We start from the raw sequence: 16,998 nt of genomic DNA on the forward strand, positions 1-16,998 counted from the left end.
GTTAATGAAACTGCTGGGAAGACAATGTGAACATTTTGTTTGTACTGTGTAATCTGCAGCTTCTGACAGAAATCTGCAACTATCCTTTGCTGTTTTAGAGAGGGGCTTCAATAAGGATAATTAATAGGCCATATGTAAATAACAAAATAACTTTATGACTTAAAGCAAAATTGGGAAACGTAAAGTCCAAAACAAGTCTTTACATTAAGGGCCATCAGTCAAACAATACTGGTCTGGGTCTAAACGGAGCATGTTGTGTGTGACGTCTTCTTTTGCGCATGTCGGCCCATTTGAGGGCCGTGTACCATTCACACTAGAGCACGTTTGCTGTCACATTTTATTTGTAGTGTAAACAACCAGACAAAAAAATTTTGATTTGATCAAAACATCGGAATTGAGCATTAAGACTTGCAGTGTGAACATAGCCTTAGAGTTTTTGAACAGTCATTTTTAACATGAGTTTGGATGTAATGTGTTAGAACTACCAGCAGGTGGGGATAAGAGACCTTTAAGGTGTTTGGTGCCACACTCCACCTTCAGGTTTAAAACTAGTGTTAATGGAGGGAGTTTGAAGGTTGAGTTTGTTCCACGACTGCATTTCACTCACTGCCTCTGTTTGTATCTCTGTCACTGCAGGACCAACATGGAGCGAGAAGTCAGCGCTCTCAGGAGGCCGACAAACCTCACAGAAGAAAGAGAGAGAAAAAACACACCTGTGACGAGTGTGGGATGGGTTTTACTTTTAAGGCATTCCTAAAACGTCATCAGGTCATCCACACTGGAGAGAGACCGTTCAGCTGTGAGTTGTGTGGAAAGTCTTTTTCCTCCGTGGGTTCCCTAAAAACACACCAACTCATCCACAGTGGAGTTAAAGCGTACAGCTGTGATCAGTGTGGCAGAGCTTTTAATCGCAGTAACGGCTTACAGAGGCACCTAGTTACCCACTCTGGAATTAAGGCATACAGCTGTGACATCTGTGGAAAAACTTTCAGCCAGAGTGGAAGCCGAAATGCACATCTACGCATTCACACCAGAGAAGATGTGTACTGCTGTGGTCAGTGTGGCAAACACTTTGCTAAAGACATACACTTACAACGCCATATGTTTACCCACACTGAGGAGAGACCTTGTAAATGTGACCTGTGTGAAAAGACTTTTAAAACTCCACATTACCTGAAACTACACCAACAGATCCACAACAGAAAGAAACTCTACAAGTGCAGTTACTGTGAGGTATGTATTTATATTGTTATCTTGTCATTTTAGCCTGACTGTTTGGAACAACTCTGCTCATTAAACTGTGTTAGCATGTTAGCAATTCTACTGCATGGAAAAGCAGCTCTGAGTGATTATTCAGATTTTCACTTCAGTTATGATTTTTGTTTACACTATTGTGAAAAACGAAATGTGCTGAACACTGATATGATTCTGTTATTTAATGTTCAGGCAGTGATATTATTTCTGCATAAATGGTTTATAAAGTTGTATTGTTACGTAATGGTATTGTAGTATTTTAGCATTAGTGTCATTGCTTCCTCATAACTTTAGTACTTTCAGACATTAGTGTTAAAATACTCATTTAGTATTATAATTGCAGTGTCATGGGGGTAGTAGTGTTTTTCTTGTCTTGGTCAGCTGAGTGTTTTAACTGCACAGTTACAGTGTTATTAATGCAGTATTAAATTAGTATTGTTGGAGTGTTACATTAGTAATTTAGTACTGTGTTGGTACCCTTCAAATATTTTTATGGTAGTAAGTCAGATGTTATTGTAACATGAAATAAGTATTACTGTAGTATTATGGTGGTAGTATTGTAGTTATTGCAGCCCAGTAAACTGAGTGTGTTAACTGAAACAGTAAAATGTAATTGGACGTCTGCAGAGATGCTTTATTTCAGGCGACGTTCAGGATGAAAGTGTTGAAGGACTGACTTACACTGTGTTTGTGTCTTTGTTCAGAAGCAGAGCGACACAGATGGATCCAGTTCTCAACCCTGTCATTACTGTGGTGGTGGGAAAGACTTTCGTTGTGACCTTTGTGGAAAAACTTTCAATTGGCAAGTCTCCCTAAAAAAACATCAACGTAAACACACTGGAGACAAACTGAAAAACTGCAAAGAATGTGGGAGAAGCTTCACCACATCAGGTGACTTAAAAAACCATGAACTGATTCACAGTGGGGTGAAAAAGCACCTCTGTGATCAGTGTGGGTCATCCTTCACTACTTCAAGTCAGCTTAAAACACACAAACGAGTCCACACAGGAGAGAAACCATACAAGTGCAGACACTGTGACAAAAGCTTCTCACGATCAGGTCATCGTAACAAGCATGAATGTACACACATGGAAGGAAACTACAGCTGTGACCAGTGTGACAAAAGCTTCAGTAATCTCAGTTCATACTCCGAACACAAACGATCCCACGTTACTAAAAAACTGTTTCACTGTTACCAATGTGCCCAAACATTCACTTCATTATCTGCTCTGTGCAAACATCAGCGTGATCACTCAGGGCTGAAATCACTCCCATCACTGTGAATCTGAAGAGACAGAAAGATCCTCTTCTGGTTTCAGTGTCAGACTTTAAACTCTTGAGATCAGGCTCCACAGAGTTCAGGTGAAATCTCCTGTAAAAATCTGATGAGGCAACTGTGAATGAAAATGTTCCAGTAGTTACATTTTAACCCCCAGGGGTCGACGGACGTGTCGGCGTGTCAAAATCACATGCCCAGTTTAAGATGCAACAACAAAGGTGCAGCGACCCAGAGTCTCTATTTCAACTTAGGTTGAAAGTGTGGACTCAAACTTTATACCAGTTTTTAAAATGATAGGCCACGTAAAAACAGAGTGATGATTTAAAAAAAAAAATGCAAACGTTTGGGTTTTTCCTGAATAAAACAGTGTTATTTACAGCGGGAAGAAATGGTATGAACTTTTAGTTTTTGGTTTTTTTGGTAACATGTATATACTGGACTGGACATACTCACAGATATACTACGCAATCATATTTACTCGTATACAACACACACACACACACACACACACACACACACACACACACACACTCTGAAGTGTTTATATAATGGAATCACTGTGAAAAGCATCTAACCTACATGTTTAAAACCACAAGACCAACATATTTAGGTCAAATATTATCTACAATTATATTAATGGTGTTTGCACGACTTGTTGTATGAACACATGTTGATCAATAACATGAGATAATTGGGATCAATGAGTAACCTTTGATTGTGCTATGGCCAACAATGATAAGTGCAAACATGGAACTAATTCAACTTTCTCTTTCTCTCTGCTCATCTTTATTGCCTCATGTTGTGTCCAGTGTTTCCAAAGCCTATTTGGTAAAGAAACCTGGCCTGCAGGGGATGCATCTGGGATTGTTTTTCTTGCCTCAGCTGCCAGAAAGCGAGAAAACCATTTTCTTATCATAGATAGTAGTCTACTTCTGGCACACACACTTAAAAAATGGTCAAAATGATTAACTGTCAAATGCCGTTTTGCAGACTCACTTTGGCCATAAAACTGACAAAGGGACAGAATTAAAAAATAATGGATTCTCGGACTGGCACTCAGAAAGTTATGAAATAGTGCCATAAAGTTAGTGGAAAAAAGACAGCTATGGAACATAAGTGTAAGATTAAAAGAAGCAAAGTACAAGCATGATTAACAACTGATGGAAAATATTGATGAGCATATCACATTGATAATTGGGTTTATAGGACATTTTTGAATTTGAAACTTTACTTATGAGGTAAAAACTTCATATCGACCTTGAGAGAACAAAGGATGAAAGGGTACCCAACGGCAGGAGGAGGTTGATATTCCCCGGGTTGCTATTTTTTGTGTCGGTCGTGTTGTGGTTCTCTGCTGTTTGTGCTTAAATGCATTTCACCACAGGGTTTGCTTTGCTTGCTGCCATGTAAATGTCTCGCTATACTCTGTATGTATTTTCTTGCTGTTCATATGATTCTGTGTATTAAACTCAGTTCCAAGAATTCTAAACCTTTGTTCAAAGGTTCTTTTTGAGTGCCCTGATTTTATCTGGATGCAAAGTGTACAGAAAGTTTTACATAATCCAAAGTGATATTTTTTTTCTATGGGCCCTCAAATTCCTCATGGCACTCATGGTAGAGTTAACCTTAAAGGTGTGTTCGAGAGCATATAATGCTTATATAATCAGTACAGAACATGTGCTGCTTTTCTTATTATTGCAGGGTTGGCAACCAAAGTAAAACTTTCTGGTACAACGCTGCCCCCTGGTGGGTAAGGTTTTAATTACAAAATAGTTTTAGTTACTAAATGTTGAAGTAGAAAGGATAGACACAGTATCCTGTCATGTCAGTGCTATTATAAGACATTGTGGGTTTACTTGCATTAAACATTTAAACAAGTATCTCTGTGCTTCTAAGGCACTTGATGCATTTCAGCTCCACAGAAACACGAACCGCAGCACAACATGCATCTTTGCCAGCAGCCATTTGATCGCAGGAAGCTTCAGCTGTGACTAACCTCTAAAGCAGTCTTTCTAAATCATCTGTGATGCAGTTTTCTTTTTAATACTGCTTTTAGGTTCAGTCAGGAAAGATATCTGGTGTGAAAATAATTCTGAATCAGGCGTGTGAATAAAGGAACAATAGTTGTTTTTGTATTTAATACTGTAAGTGTTTTATCTTTATTTTAGATTTTTTCTTTCATGAAGTAGTGTCAGGTCACAGGATGGAATAGATGGGTGTAACTTTATGTTTTAATCATTCTTGCATGGGTTGCTGTGTTTTATCATTTTTCATCATCTTTTAATAATGTACAGTGTTTTGTTCTTATGGTTTTATTGGATGCTTTTACTGTACTTTTTGTTGAATTGTCCCAGAGAGACTCCTCTCCCTCCTCCTCATCCCTAATTGGACACATGCCCTGACAGATCACAGGGTACTGCAATTAATCAGGGCTCCCTTTTTGGCCGTGAAAGGCCAATGAGGGCCTGGCAGGACAGAGACGGGGCAAAAAAAAAAAGAAAGGAAGGAAATGTGAGTATTCTTTCTACTCTCCTCCTCATAACGTTTATACTGGAATTGACTACTTTCTTATATCGGAAGCCTTAGCGAATAATTCTGTAAATTCAAGTATTGGTAATATAGTAATCTCAGAACATGTGCCAATTTTTCCTATTTCTTTGAAATATTTTGGAGACACCTCGAAGCTGCAGGTGGCATTTAAATGTGGCCTTAATTAAAGACCCGGAGGCAGAGTTAACGGTAGTACATTCTCATACAAAAGACGGAGTTGAATAAAATTGATAATGTTAAATATAAGTTGAATGGCCTGTATAACAAAAAGACAAAATATTCTTTATTTCGTATAAATAAAGCATATTGGGAAATGGGAGAAAAGCCGAGCCATTTATTAGCATATGGTCTTAAAAAGGCAGTATGAACCACATCCCAGGTACATGACAATCGAAACGGATTATTTCAACTTCTACCAGACAGATAAATGATGGATTCAGGGCCTTTTACAACAATCTTTACTCTACACAAGGTAGTTTAGATGAACAGGAATTTGAAGCATTCTTTACTGATCTAAATCTGCCACTGCTTTCTATTACTGATCAGCAGATTACAGAGGCTCCAATTACAGTAGGAGATTACCCACGCAATTAACAGCATGTCACTTAATAAGGCTCCAGGATTAGACGGGTTACCGTTGGATTTCTATAGAGCATTGGAGGATATGTTGAGTCCCCATGCTGTTCGATGTTTATAATGAGGCGTTTAAAGTGGGTTCATTACCTCAGTTAATGCACTCTGGACTTATAACCTTTATCCCTAAAACTGTGAAAGATCCTCTAGACCCAAGCGGTTACCGTCCCATACCTTTGCATACAAAGATACATGCAGCGCAATCTGGTTTTGTTCTGAACCGGTATGGTTCAGATAATATTAGGCGGCTGGTCAATTTACCAAATTACGTAGCCTTATCGCTGGATGCTTCTAAAGCCTTTGATTGTGTCGAGTGGGAAGATCTGTTTAAGACATAAGAAAAATTTGGTTTTAGTGACAATTTTATTAGGTGGATAAAAACATTATATGATTCGCCTTCAGCACACGTATTGACAAACGGATTTATATCTAATCTCTTCTGTCCCCTTTGCCCCAGGCTGTTTGTAATTGCTATAGAGCCTTTTGCACAAAAACGAAGAAATAACGTAAACATATTTGGGATTTCGATGGGTAAAATCAACATAAATATCTACAAAATGCAGATGATATGTTGTTACTTATGACGCAGCCTGGGAAGTCTATTCCATCCCTATTACAATGTATAGAAAGTTTTACATCGCTTTCAGGATATCATGTTAATTGGGATATATGCAATGCCTATGTCAGGACACTGCCCTCATAGTATATTTAAACAATTTCGATGGTCCGTGAATGGTCTGAGGTATTTGGGGAAACAAATTACTTCAGAATATACTAATATGCAGGGGCGGTCGTAGTCTGTTTGTTGCCCTGGGCGAGTATATTAGTGCTATTTCTTAAATTTGTCAAATCTGTAACATAATGTATTGTTTGGAGTTTAGTCTGTTACTGTTACTTTTTTTTTTTTTATTTCTTCTTGGAGCAACTGTAACCCACATAATTTACTTAGGGATTAATAAAGTATTCTGATTATTTCAGGATACATGACCTGCCATTATCCAATGACACATTTGCTTACCTGTATCTTTTGCTCGTTACTCCTCCTCTTCTTTTCTCTTTTTCTAAACTGAGCACCTGATGGCTTTGAACTTTTCTTGTCCATCTTCCATTAGCATTTAATTTTGCACTCCAGTATGAACACCCATCCCTCAACCCGAGAATCACCACAACATAACCTAATAGACCTACACCTTAGTTCATAGTTTTTTTTCTGGGATTTTGTACAACCCACGATTCAAATCATGAATACATGATGGGCTTGGATTGACAACATTATGAATGAAATGTGCTCTATTTGGAAGCAGCAGGTCTCCCTCCCCTTTTGACGGGTTGTGTGTGAGACTTTAAATCATCAAAATATAAATTTTAAATTGTTATTGATCCTTTTACCCCTTGTCCTAAAGTGTATATTTATTTTCTTACTCTTCTTATATTTATTGTTTGTTTACTTGCACTGCTGTAACTGGAGCCTCGTCGTCTCGTCTATATATTTCAATGATACGGTTATCACCCAGTTAGCTCATAGCATTTCTCAACAGTTCTGCCTCCTTTTCGACTATCGGGACATTTAAACAAAATAAATAATCCGTATACAAACAAATTCATGCTTTTCTCCTCAACAGAGAGCGTTCCCCGATTGAACAACAGCGCCGTAAAATAAGAAGAATGGCGCCTAATTACAGAGTTAATAATACAGACTTTTTAATATGTCACGTGAAGATTCATCAGCCAGATGAAGTGTTTCCTGACAACTGACAGTGATAGTGGACATCATCATCACTATTCCAACAATCCTCTCCACACAGACAAGCATAAACACACTCGACTATCACTAAATCAAGTTTAACACACGTTTGTAATGACGCTAATTCAGTTAACAATAGGGTTTATTCGCTCGGTCAGCAGGTGGCAGTGTCCTCGTACACTGGGGAGTAAACTGCCAATAAACAAACAGAGGAAGAAGAAAACCCTTGCGCATGAGCGGTAGGGATCGGGGAGTCCTGATCCGTAACTATCTTTAAATTTTTCGTTTTTGTCTACATTGTATTGAAATGTTTCATTATTGGAAACATTTTAAGAGATACTTATTATTCTTAACAGATACTCTGACCCGTAACTATCGTAAAACGCTTTGACCGGAAGTAGACACCTTTCGCGCATGCGGGGTACCGATTCGGTTTCCGGTACGGATTGGGTAGTGACAGAGGTACACAGGAGAGCTGCTTTTTAATTCAAAGAGACTACAGTAGTACCAACGTTTGGATCGATATCTGCATCGATCTGCCCACCCTTGTCTCCTGGATCGTAGCTGAGATCAGCGTGAACCACGTGGGTCTCTGCTCCCTGATCTGTTTCCTGTGTTTGGAAAGAGTTCCAGCTTCATCGCGGAGTTTCTCTCGGTTTGTGGGCTCATCTAAAGGTAAGCACCGAGCTAACTTTACTGTGAGTTCAGTTCATGTTGAGTTTAGCTCCTGAATGAGGTCTTCTGCTGCTCTCCTCGGTGTCTGTTCACAGTTTATTGTGAACACGTTGAGAGAAGAGCGAGAGAGTGTTTGGAGAAAAACACCAACTAATCATTACCACTGCAAACAGTGTTCATATTTGAAGCACAGAGAATAAAATATATTGTGGTGGTTAATGTGCAGCTCCTGGTGATTTGGTAGAAAAAAAAAATTAATCATGTTTTTAATCATGTTGTGGATTGAATGTTGGTTTTTATTTTATCTACAGAAGTTTTTCCCACCTGTGATTGTTCAGATTGATTTGTTGGGTTGACTTGAATCATGTGAAGGTTTAAAGCTGCACTTCCCCCAAAAAGAATAAAATATAATCGTGAAGAATGTAAAAATGTCTTCCTGTGTCAAACGCAGCTGCAGACAAAGCAGGAAGGAAAGCACTGAAACCACTGATCAAAGCTCATTAATCAAAGACCGCTGATCAATGGCCATGAGTACCATTCAGAGAGTTGGGGAGTCGCTGCAATCACAGCATTTGATCAATGGGCTTTAATCATTGGTTGTCGGGGAATGGTGGAGGTGGTGGGACTGGGGGGCTGAAGGAGTTGAAAGTGTGGGGTGGGGGAGTAACAGGTCTGTCCCTGTTTGTGGAAACCACAGGAGGAGCTGTTCAGGCTGTTGCTGGGTGTGAATTGTTGATGGAGTCTTTAAACTTGTAGTTGCTGTTTTCCAGACTGAAGCAGAGTCGTTAGCTGAAAACTGGTTTTAGAGGTTTATTCAGGACACCTTCTCAGGCTCTTACAGCCTTACCTGTATCATAACAAAGTGTATAAACCCCAATCCACCTTTAACATGGTCCTTCTCCCAAACCTTCAAATAGGACTTTCTGGCCCTGTCATAGTAAAGGGCTGCTTAGAATATTAGAGCCAATGTCACAAAGTTCCTCCTGAAGTATAAGTGAGTGAGAGAGTTTCCTCACTTTGCAGCACAACACGTCTCACAAGATTTCTACAAGCAATCAGAGTGAAATTTGTACTTTGTGTTGTCAGATGAACATCAAATCAAATCACTTTTATTGTCACATCACATGTGCAGGTACATTGGTACAGCACATGTGAGTGAAATTCTTGTGTGCGAGCTTCACAAGCAACAGAGTTGTGCAAAATACAATAATGTAAACAAGCAAAATACAAGAATGGCTACATCTGAAACTAATAAATATATGTACAATATATAATAGTATATGTATTTCTGGATGTGTATACTAAATATTTTTCTACGTGTGTGTGTGTGTGTGTGTGTGTGTGTGTGTGTGTGTGTGTGTGTGTGTGTGTGTGTGTGTGTGTGTGTGTGTGTGTGTACACATATTTTACAAATTAAATAGAGTAAACAATAAATAAAATATATAAAATAAAATATACAGAGTGAAACATGTGCAAAACAGTGGCGTTACTGTACAGTATGGAGTGCATAATGTTGAAGTTCCAGTAGTGAAGCTGAGGTGTCTATGAAGTGTTCAGCAGTCTGATGGCCTGATGGAAAAAGCTGTCTCTCAGTCTGCTGGTACGGGACCGGATGCTGCAGAACCTCCTTCCTGATGGAAGTAGTCTGAACAGTTTGAGACATATGAGACACTTTGACTCTTCAGTGCAGTGTGGAGCCTAACAAAGATCTGTTTTGTGTCCCAGCTGATCAGCAGGAGGAGAAGAGTCTGACGGAGCAGCAGAGGAACATTTTCAGCCATCTGGACTCAGCTGAGTCACTACAGAGGAAACAATGAGCTCAACACAGAAGGTGAGGAAAATATCACAGTTTCACCAAATAATCAGTCACGTCTAAAACTCTCATCCTCCCAACCTGTTATATGACTGTGTCGTATATTATTATATATACAATCACTTCACTAAATAATCTGCCTCAGATTGTTTTGCAGCATCTTTCAGTTTATGAAAAAAACATAATGTCACATGTACAGACCCAATATCTGATTTCAACACATGAGGACTTACATGTAAGCTTTAATCTCCAGTTGATCAAATCCCACTGAGCAGTCCTTCCCTTTAAATCTAACCTCTCTTCTTCCTCTCCTGTCCTGTGTGTCTTATCTTTCTCCATCTCTGAGTGACGTTAGGTCTCTTTCTTTTCTCTCTCTGTGATGTACAGCAGCCGAACCTACAACAGCAGCTAGCAACACACTGAGAAAAATTGCACGTTGGTTGAGTGCTGGGTAATTGCATATGGGTGGAAATGGATGTTTGTATATGTGTGTGCCTGTATGTCTATGTCTATATGTCAGGTTGGGTATCAGGCGCCACCTCTCTGGGGACATCTCAGGCCCTCCAAGGTATGGAGGGCTATCTCCCCCCACCACCACTTCCCCTGCCAGTGGCGGACTCCCTCAGACATCGGTGCGTTGGTGGTTCTTTGTGTCTGGGGATGGGCGTCCGGGTACACACCGGCTCACTCCTTGGCAGACGCTTATCGGGGCCTGGAGCCTGGGGCTCGCTCGGGCCACTTCGGAGGTGGGGTGCCCCCGGCCTCTCGGCCTGGGGCTCGGTCACTCAGGCACGGCTGGCTGCCGGCGGAGCTCACGGGCGCGTCACTGCAACTCCCCCTGGCTTCTGCTCCGCGGCTGCTGAGTGAGCCCTCATCTGGGACTCTCCTCAGCTCTTTCTGGGACAGTGGCGCAGCTGCCCCTCTGTTGGTCTTCCTTGGTCTATTGTGTTCTGGGGGCCTCTGGATGTCTGGAGTTTTGATCTCCTCCATACCTGCTTCATGCCCTGGTGGATGGGGCTGTGGCCCCCCCACACCCTCTAGCAGATTATTACATGAAGGAACCTTTTAAAAAAACAAGCGCGTCCATGCTCACAGGTGTACACACGGGTGATCACACCCACAAACTACACCCTTTTTGGCTTCTACCTCAAAGCACACTGTGTTCTGTTGATCTTATGTGCTGCACAATAATGTTTAATATTTAGTATTTACTGTCATATTCCCATATATCATTGTGATGTTGTTTATTCTATTACTCTTGTTCTCTTCTGCTTGCTTTCTTTTTTCTTTCTCAGCAGGTGATCCAGGTGATCGATATATGCATTTTTTTCTCTGCCCGTTCTGTTGGTTTTTGTCTTTTGCCCTTCTCCCCCGTCCCTCTTCTCAGCTGTTTCTCTTTCCCTCTTTCTTTCTCCCCTTCTTTCCCCCAGTCAAGTCTGTCCCGTATTCAGCAAGTGAAAATAAAATAAACAATAAAAGGTGAATCAAATGGACCATTACGGCAAGGCTGGGATGGTCAGTTTGGTAAAGTAAATCCGTTGGGCATCTTTCTTTGCCTTTAGACAATAATTCTGATGGCAAAAGAGCCAAACGGGACAGGCCAAAAAAATAAAATAAAATCATTAATTAACCATCTCCACCCATGTCTTTGGACTATGGGAAGGAGGAGTAGTACCCGGAGAGAACATACACAGACACAGAGAGAGTGGTGATAATTACTGCACCACCCAGAGCCTGTGGTTTTTTCCACAGGTTATAAAATGCAGTTTCCCTCCTCATTGCTACCAAGTGTGTGTTCACACACACACATTAAGATTTTATTAAAATTGAAATAGCAACTTTTTAAACCAATAGTGTTTTGTTTTTTAACACCATTAGTTCTGTGTTGTGTACATCACCTCATCTGTCCTTCCCTTTTTGTAGCCCTCTAACATTGTGACAGATTGAATAACAACATGCTTGCTTGACCATTCACTGCTCAGAGGAGTATATTGCTCTTTGAAGCCGCTTCTATTATGCTTCATTTTCCATATTCATCAGCCTCTGTGTAACCAGCACTCACGATCTTGTGCAGCTTGGTTTTGTCTTTTGTGTTTTGAATGGCAGATGACAAACAACTAAAGATATATGTGTCCAGAGGGAGCCCTAAAAAAAAAAAGCTGCTGCTTAGCTGCTCGTGATTTGTAGGTGGACGCCATATTAGTTGCAGCGGTGACCTGTAAGAGAAAAACAGACTTTTTTTGTTGTTGTTATTTGGGTTGCTTTCGTGTGATTCCCGTTTAAGAATTGTTTAATGACTTTATTTGATTCTCTCTTCATCTGACCTATCTGCTGCTATTCTGGGCATGTTCTTCATCTTGCTCTCCTTTGTGAGTGGGTGACCTTTATGTTGTCCTCGGTCCTCTTCAGTCTCTCTCAGATCTTTTTTTGTCTCATTTCCACTTTAATCATATCTCCCTCCCACTGTCAGTCTGTCTTGTCTGTTTCTCTTGTGAATGGAGAGACAGAGATTGAGTCTTAGAATGGGAGTCAGCAGCCTACACAGTTATGTTACAAAACACTGCAGCATTCACGGCGCTGACCTGTTTTTATCCTTATTTCAGTAGCTGCCTACATAGAATGGCTTGATTCACAAACAGTTTGTCGATGACTGTTCTAAATGAATGATTTACCAATGTAGAGTTTCTAACGCAACTCATTTGAGATTGTTGTAATAAATACAACCACTGATCCATTGGGCTGTGACCCCTTTGAGCTGCGCTGATGTCTTCTGGGGGCTCTTTTTCATTTTTTAGCTTTTTTACTTTATCTTCTGTCTGGTTTAGTTTTCTTCCTTTCCAAGAATGTCACAGCAACTGCCATCCGTCCTTTAGTGGAATTTGCGTCTAATTACTTGAACATTTTCTGTATTCTAATAAGAGAAAAAAGAAGGGAAAAAAAGAAAAGAAGAAAAAAAAGAGAAAAATTGCACACAAGGTTGAATAAATTAGAAAAAACATAAAAATATATGATAGGAAATGGGAAGTATAAAAGTATTCACTTGGTAAACGTGTATTACTATTCTGTGTGTGTTAGTATGGAGGCATTAATATTTGTGTACAAGCAGCAGGGATGGGCATGATTTTAGTGTTTAAACAGTCATTAATTATTTTAACAGCAGGTTGGATGTAATGTGTTAGAACTACCAGCAGGTGGGGATAAGAGACCTTTAAGGTGTTTGGTGCCACACTCCACCTTCAGGTCTAAAACTAGTGTTAATGTTACGGAGCCCCGCGAGGGACATGGGAGAAAAATATTGAGATGAACAAACGTTTTCCAAGATCTTGCAAAATAGACTGCATCCTTCACAGGTTGCATTTGAAGGCTTTTGCAAAATCTCGCAAAAGTTCATCTTTATTTTTTTTCCTCTCATGTCCCTTGCAGGGCTCCATACTATGTTGGGAATTTCAAGGTTGAGTTTGTTCCACGACTGCATTTCACTCACTGCCTCTGTATCTCTGTCACTGCAGGACCAACATGGAGTGAGAAGTCAGCGCTCTCAGGAGGCCGACAAACCTCAACCAAGAAAGGGAGAGAAAACATACAGCTGTGACGAGTGTGGGAAGGATTTTACTGAGAAGGGTAATCTAAAACATCATCAGGTCATCCACACTGGAGAGAGACCGTTCAGCTGTGACTTGTGTGGAAAGACTTTTTCCTGGAAGGATGTTCTAAAAAAACACCAACTCATCCACAGTGGAGTTAAAGCGTACAACTGTGATCAGTGTGGCAGAGCTTTTTCTCACAGTAGCAGCTTACAGAGGCATCTAGTTACCCACTCTGGAATTAAGGCATACAGCTGTGACATCTGTGGAAAAACTTTCAGCCATATAGGGAATCGAAATAGACACCTAAGCATTCACACCAGACAAGATGTGTACTGCTGTGATCAGTGTGGCAAACAGTTTACAACACATGCGAAGTTACAACAACACATGTTTACCCACACTGAGGAGAGACCTTATAAATGTGACCTGTGTGAGAAGACTTTTAAATCTCCACTTAACCTGAGCCTACACCAACAGATCCACACCAGAAAGAGACTCTACAAGTGCAGTTACTGTGAGGTATGTATTTGTATTGTTATCTTGTCATTTTAGCCTGACTGTTTGGAACAACTCTGCTCATTAAACTGTGTTAGCATGTTAGCAATTCTACTGCATGGAAAAGCAGCTCTGAGTGATTATTCAGATTTTCATGTCAGTTATGATTTTAATATTACTGTAGTATTATGGTGGTAATATTGCTATAAAGACACATCTCCTGGATGCACTGGTACTCATCTTCAGTGATGTATCCTAAGGTCATCAGGTGTTTCGGGTCATACACCCTCGCCCAGGCGACCCAGCCGGGGGTGATCAGGCCCCGACTTGCGTACCAGTAGCTACCCACGGATCAGCCCTCTTGATCCACAGCCACCTTGTGGCTTTCTCTGCCGCTTCACTCACAGCCTGGATGGCCCTCTTCTTGGCTGCCCCAGCCACGCCCAGCCGGCCTATATGTGCAATAACACTAAGTGCAATAATCCTTTCTGGCATCGTTGTATTTTTACTCAGTTGTATATAGCATTCGTATTCTATTTTTATCTTATTGTATATTTTTATTCTATTTTATTCTACTGTATATAGTATATTATTTTATTCTATTCTGTACAGCTGTGTACTGTATTTATTCTTATTGTATTCTAATTTTTGCCTCATAACTTTTGCACTGTCCACTTCCTGCTGTGACAAAACAAATTTCCCACGTGTGGGACTAATAAAGGTCATCTCATCTCATCTCATCTCAAAGCCCCTACAACCCACTTCTATGGGCTCATAGAAAGTCTTCCAGCCCCTTCCCCTGCACTCCTGCACTAGTTCCTGGTACTTTCCTCGTTTCCTTTCATTGGCCTCCTCAATCCGCTCTTCCCAGGGCACTGTGAGTTCCAGCATGATCAGCTGTTTTGAGGCCTCAGAAATAATTATCATGTCTGGCCGGAGTGATGTTTTTGCAATGTTCTGAGGGAACTTTAGTTGTTTACCCAGGTCAGCCTGTAGCTGCCAATCAGAGGCTGTGTTGAGGAGGCCAGTTGTCAAATGTGGGCGCACCAGCCTTAATAAAAGAGATTGCCTTCCTCGGAGCATGATGATGCTTGCTGGTGCTGATTGCTGAGGCAATCTTTTCAGCAACTACTCTGAGCACCTGGTCGTGCCGCCAACGATACCGACCATCGGCCAGGGCCCTTGGGCAGCTGCTAAGGAGGTGTTCTAGGGTCCCTCTTCCAAAGCACAGGGGACAGGCAGGTGTCTCGCTCTTTCCCCACAGATGGAGGTCTGCCTTCTCAGTTATTGCAGCCCAGTAAACTGAGTGTGTTAACTGAAACAGTAAAATTTAATTGGACGTCTGCAGAGATGCTCTTTATTTCAGGCGACGTTCATGATAAAAATGTTGAAGGACTGACTTACACTGTCTTTGTGTCTTTGTTTAGAAGCAGAGCGACACAGATGGATCCAGTTCTCAACCCTGTCCTCACTGTGGTGGTGGGAAAGACTTTCGTTGTGACCTTTGTGGGAAAGCTTTCAGTCACCAATACACCTTAAAAGTACATCGACGTAGACACACTGGAGACAAACTGAAATACTGTAAAGAATGTGGGAAAAGTTTCACCACATCAAGTAGATTAAAACGCCATGAACTCATTCACAGTGGGGTTAAAAAGCACCTCTGTGATCAGTGTGGGTCATCCTTCATTACTGCAGGTCAGCTTAAAACACACAAACAAGTCCACACAGGAGAGAAACCATACAAGTGCAGACACTGTGACAAAAGCTTCTCACAATCAGGTAATCGTATTTTTCATGAATGGGCACACATGGAAGGAAACTACAGCTGTGACCAGTGTGACAAGAGCTTCAGGAATTTCAGTTCATACTCCGAACACAAACGATCCCACGTTACTAATAAACTGTTTCACTGTTACCAATGTGCCCAAACATTCACCTCATTGTCTGCTCTGTGCAAACATCAGCGTGATCACTCAGGGCTGAAATCACTCCCATCACTGGATCACAGTGAATCTGAAGAGAAGGAAAGATTCTCTTGAGGTTTGAGGGTTAAACTTAATGTCAATGCTGACATCACGATTACGTGATTAAAAATTTTACACAGTTAATCCGTTCTGGAGCGCAGAAATCAGAAATCCCTGAAATGTCTCTGTCAATGTATTTCGGACAGTTTGTCCAAAGTTCGTGCATTCTGCGCTCCAGATGGGTTAAAAATTGCAATTGTGTCAATTGTGTCAATCTTGATGACAGCGTTAACGTGTGTCAGGGCCCTCGGTGCGCCTGCTTGATGCTGTGCTGAAGTCTCACACACAACCTGTCGAAAGGGGAGGGGGCGGGCTGCTTGATTATGATTCATATCTTCACTCCAAGCCTATTATGTATTAATTATTTTTCCTGGGTTGTGTAAAATCCCACAAAAGTAAACGACACATCTGCTTACCTGGTATTGTCCTGAAACGATAACACTCAGTAGGAATTGAGAAAACTGCTGTTTACCTTTTTTAGCTTCTTGGCTATTATAGTAAACAGTAGACAGACAGTAGAGACTGATGTGACTTGTTGAATCTTTTGGACTGTGTTCAGCATAATATTAACGAGCAGCTAATTGGAAGAGCTGTATTGTTGATTTGTCTGATATTTCAATGTGTGATTAATTATAACGACTGTTTGTTATCCCTTTGCAAATTTGTTATGTTTGTGCTTAAAGGCTCTTCACCATGGGGTTCGCTTCACTTTGCTTTCTGCTAACTGTCTCGCTATATTCTGTGTGTAATTTCTTACTGTCCTTATAATTCTGTGTGTTAAACTCTGTTTCAAGAATATTACTCTTTTCCAGAGGATCTTTTCGAGTGCCTTGATTTTAACTGAATCTAAAAAAAGCCAGATCTCCACAGACATCCATGATGGCTTTGCGACCAAAGCAGACAGCGGTATAAACGCTCAGGCGGACGCACCTGAGCGGAGA

General features: G+C 40.8%; 1 protein-coding gene across 1 annotated transcript in view; it reads left to right on the forward strand.

The window, feature by feature from the left end:
* Positions 1–455: 455 nt before the first annotated feature.
* Positions 456–16,998, forward strand: part of LOC146701518 (uncharacterized) — a 28,615-nt gene continuing 12,072 nt past the window's right edge. The window contains exons 1-3 of the mRNA XM_085468878.1: positions 456–474; positions 581–1,233; positions 13,458–14,054. Of these exons, the coding sequence (XP_085325004.1) occupies positions 456–474; positions 581–1,233; positions 13,458–14,054 (1,269 nt within the window). The remainder of the gene's footprint in view (positions 475–580; positions 1,234–13,457; positions 14,055–16,998) is intronic.

The sequence above is a fragment of the Copadichromis virginalis genome, linkage group LG9 (assembly GCF_057382275.1).
Source record: "Copadichromis virginalis isolate Kocher_CV1m ecotype Utaka linkage group LG9, C_Virginalis_male_GT1.1, whole genome shotgun sequence".
NCBI lineage: Eukaryota > Metazoa > Chordata > Actinopteri > Cichliformes > Cichlidae > Copadichromis > Copadichromis virginalis.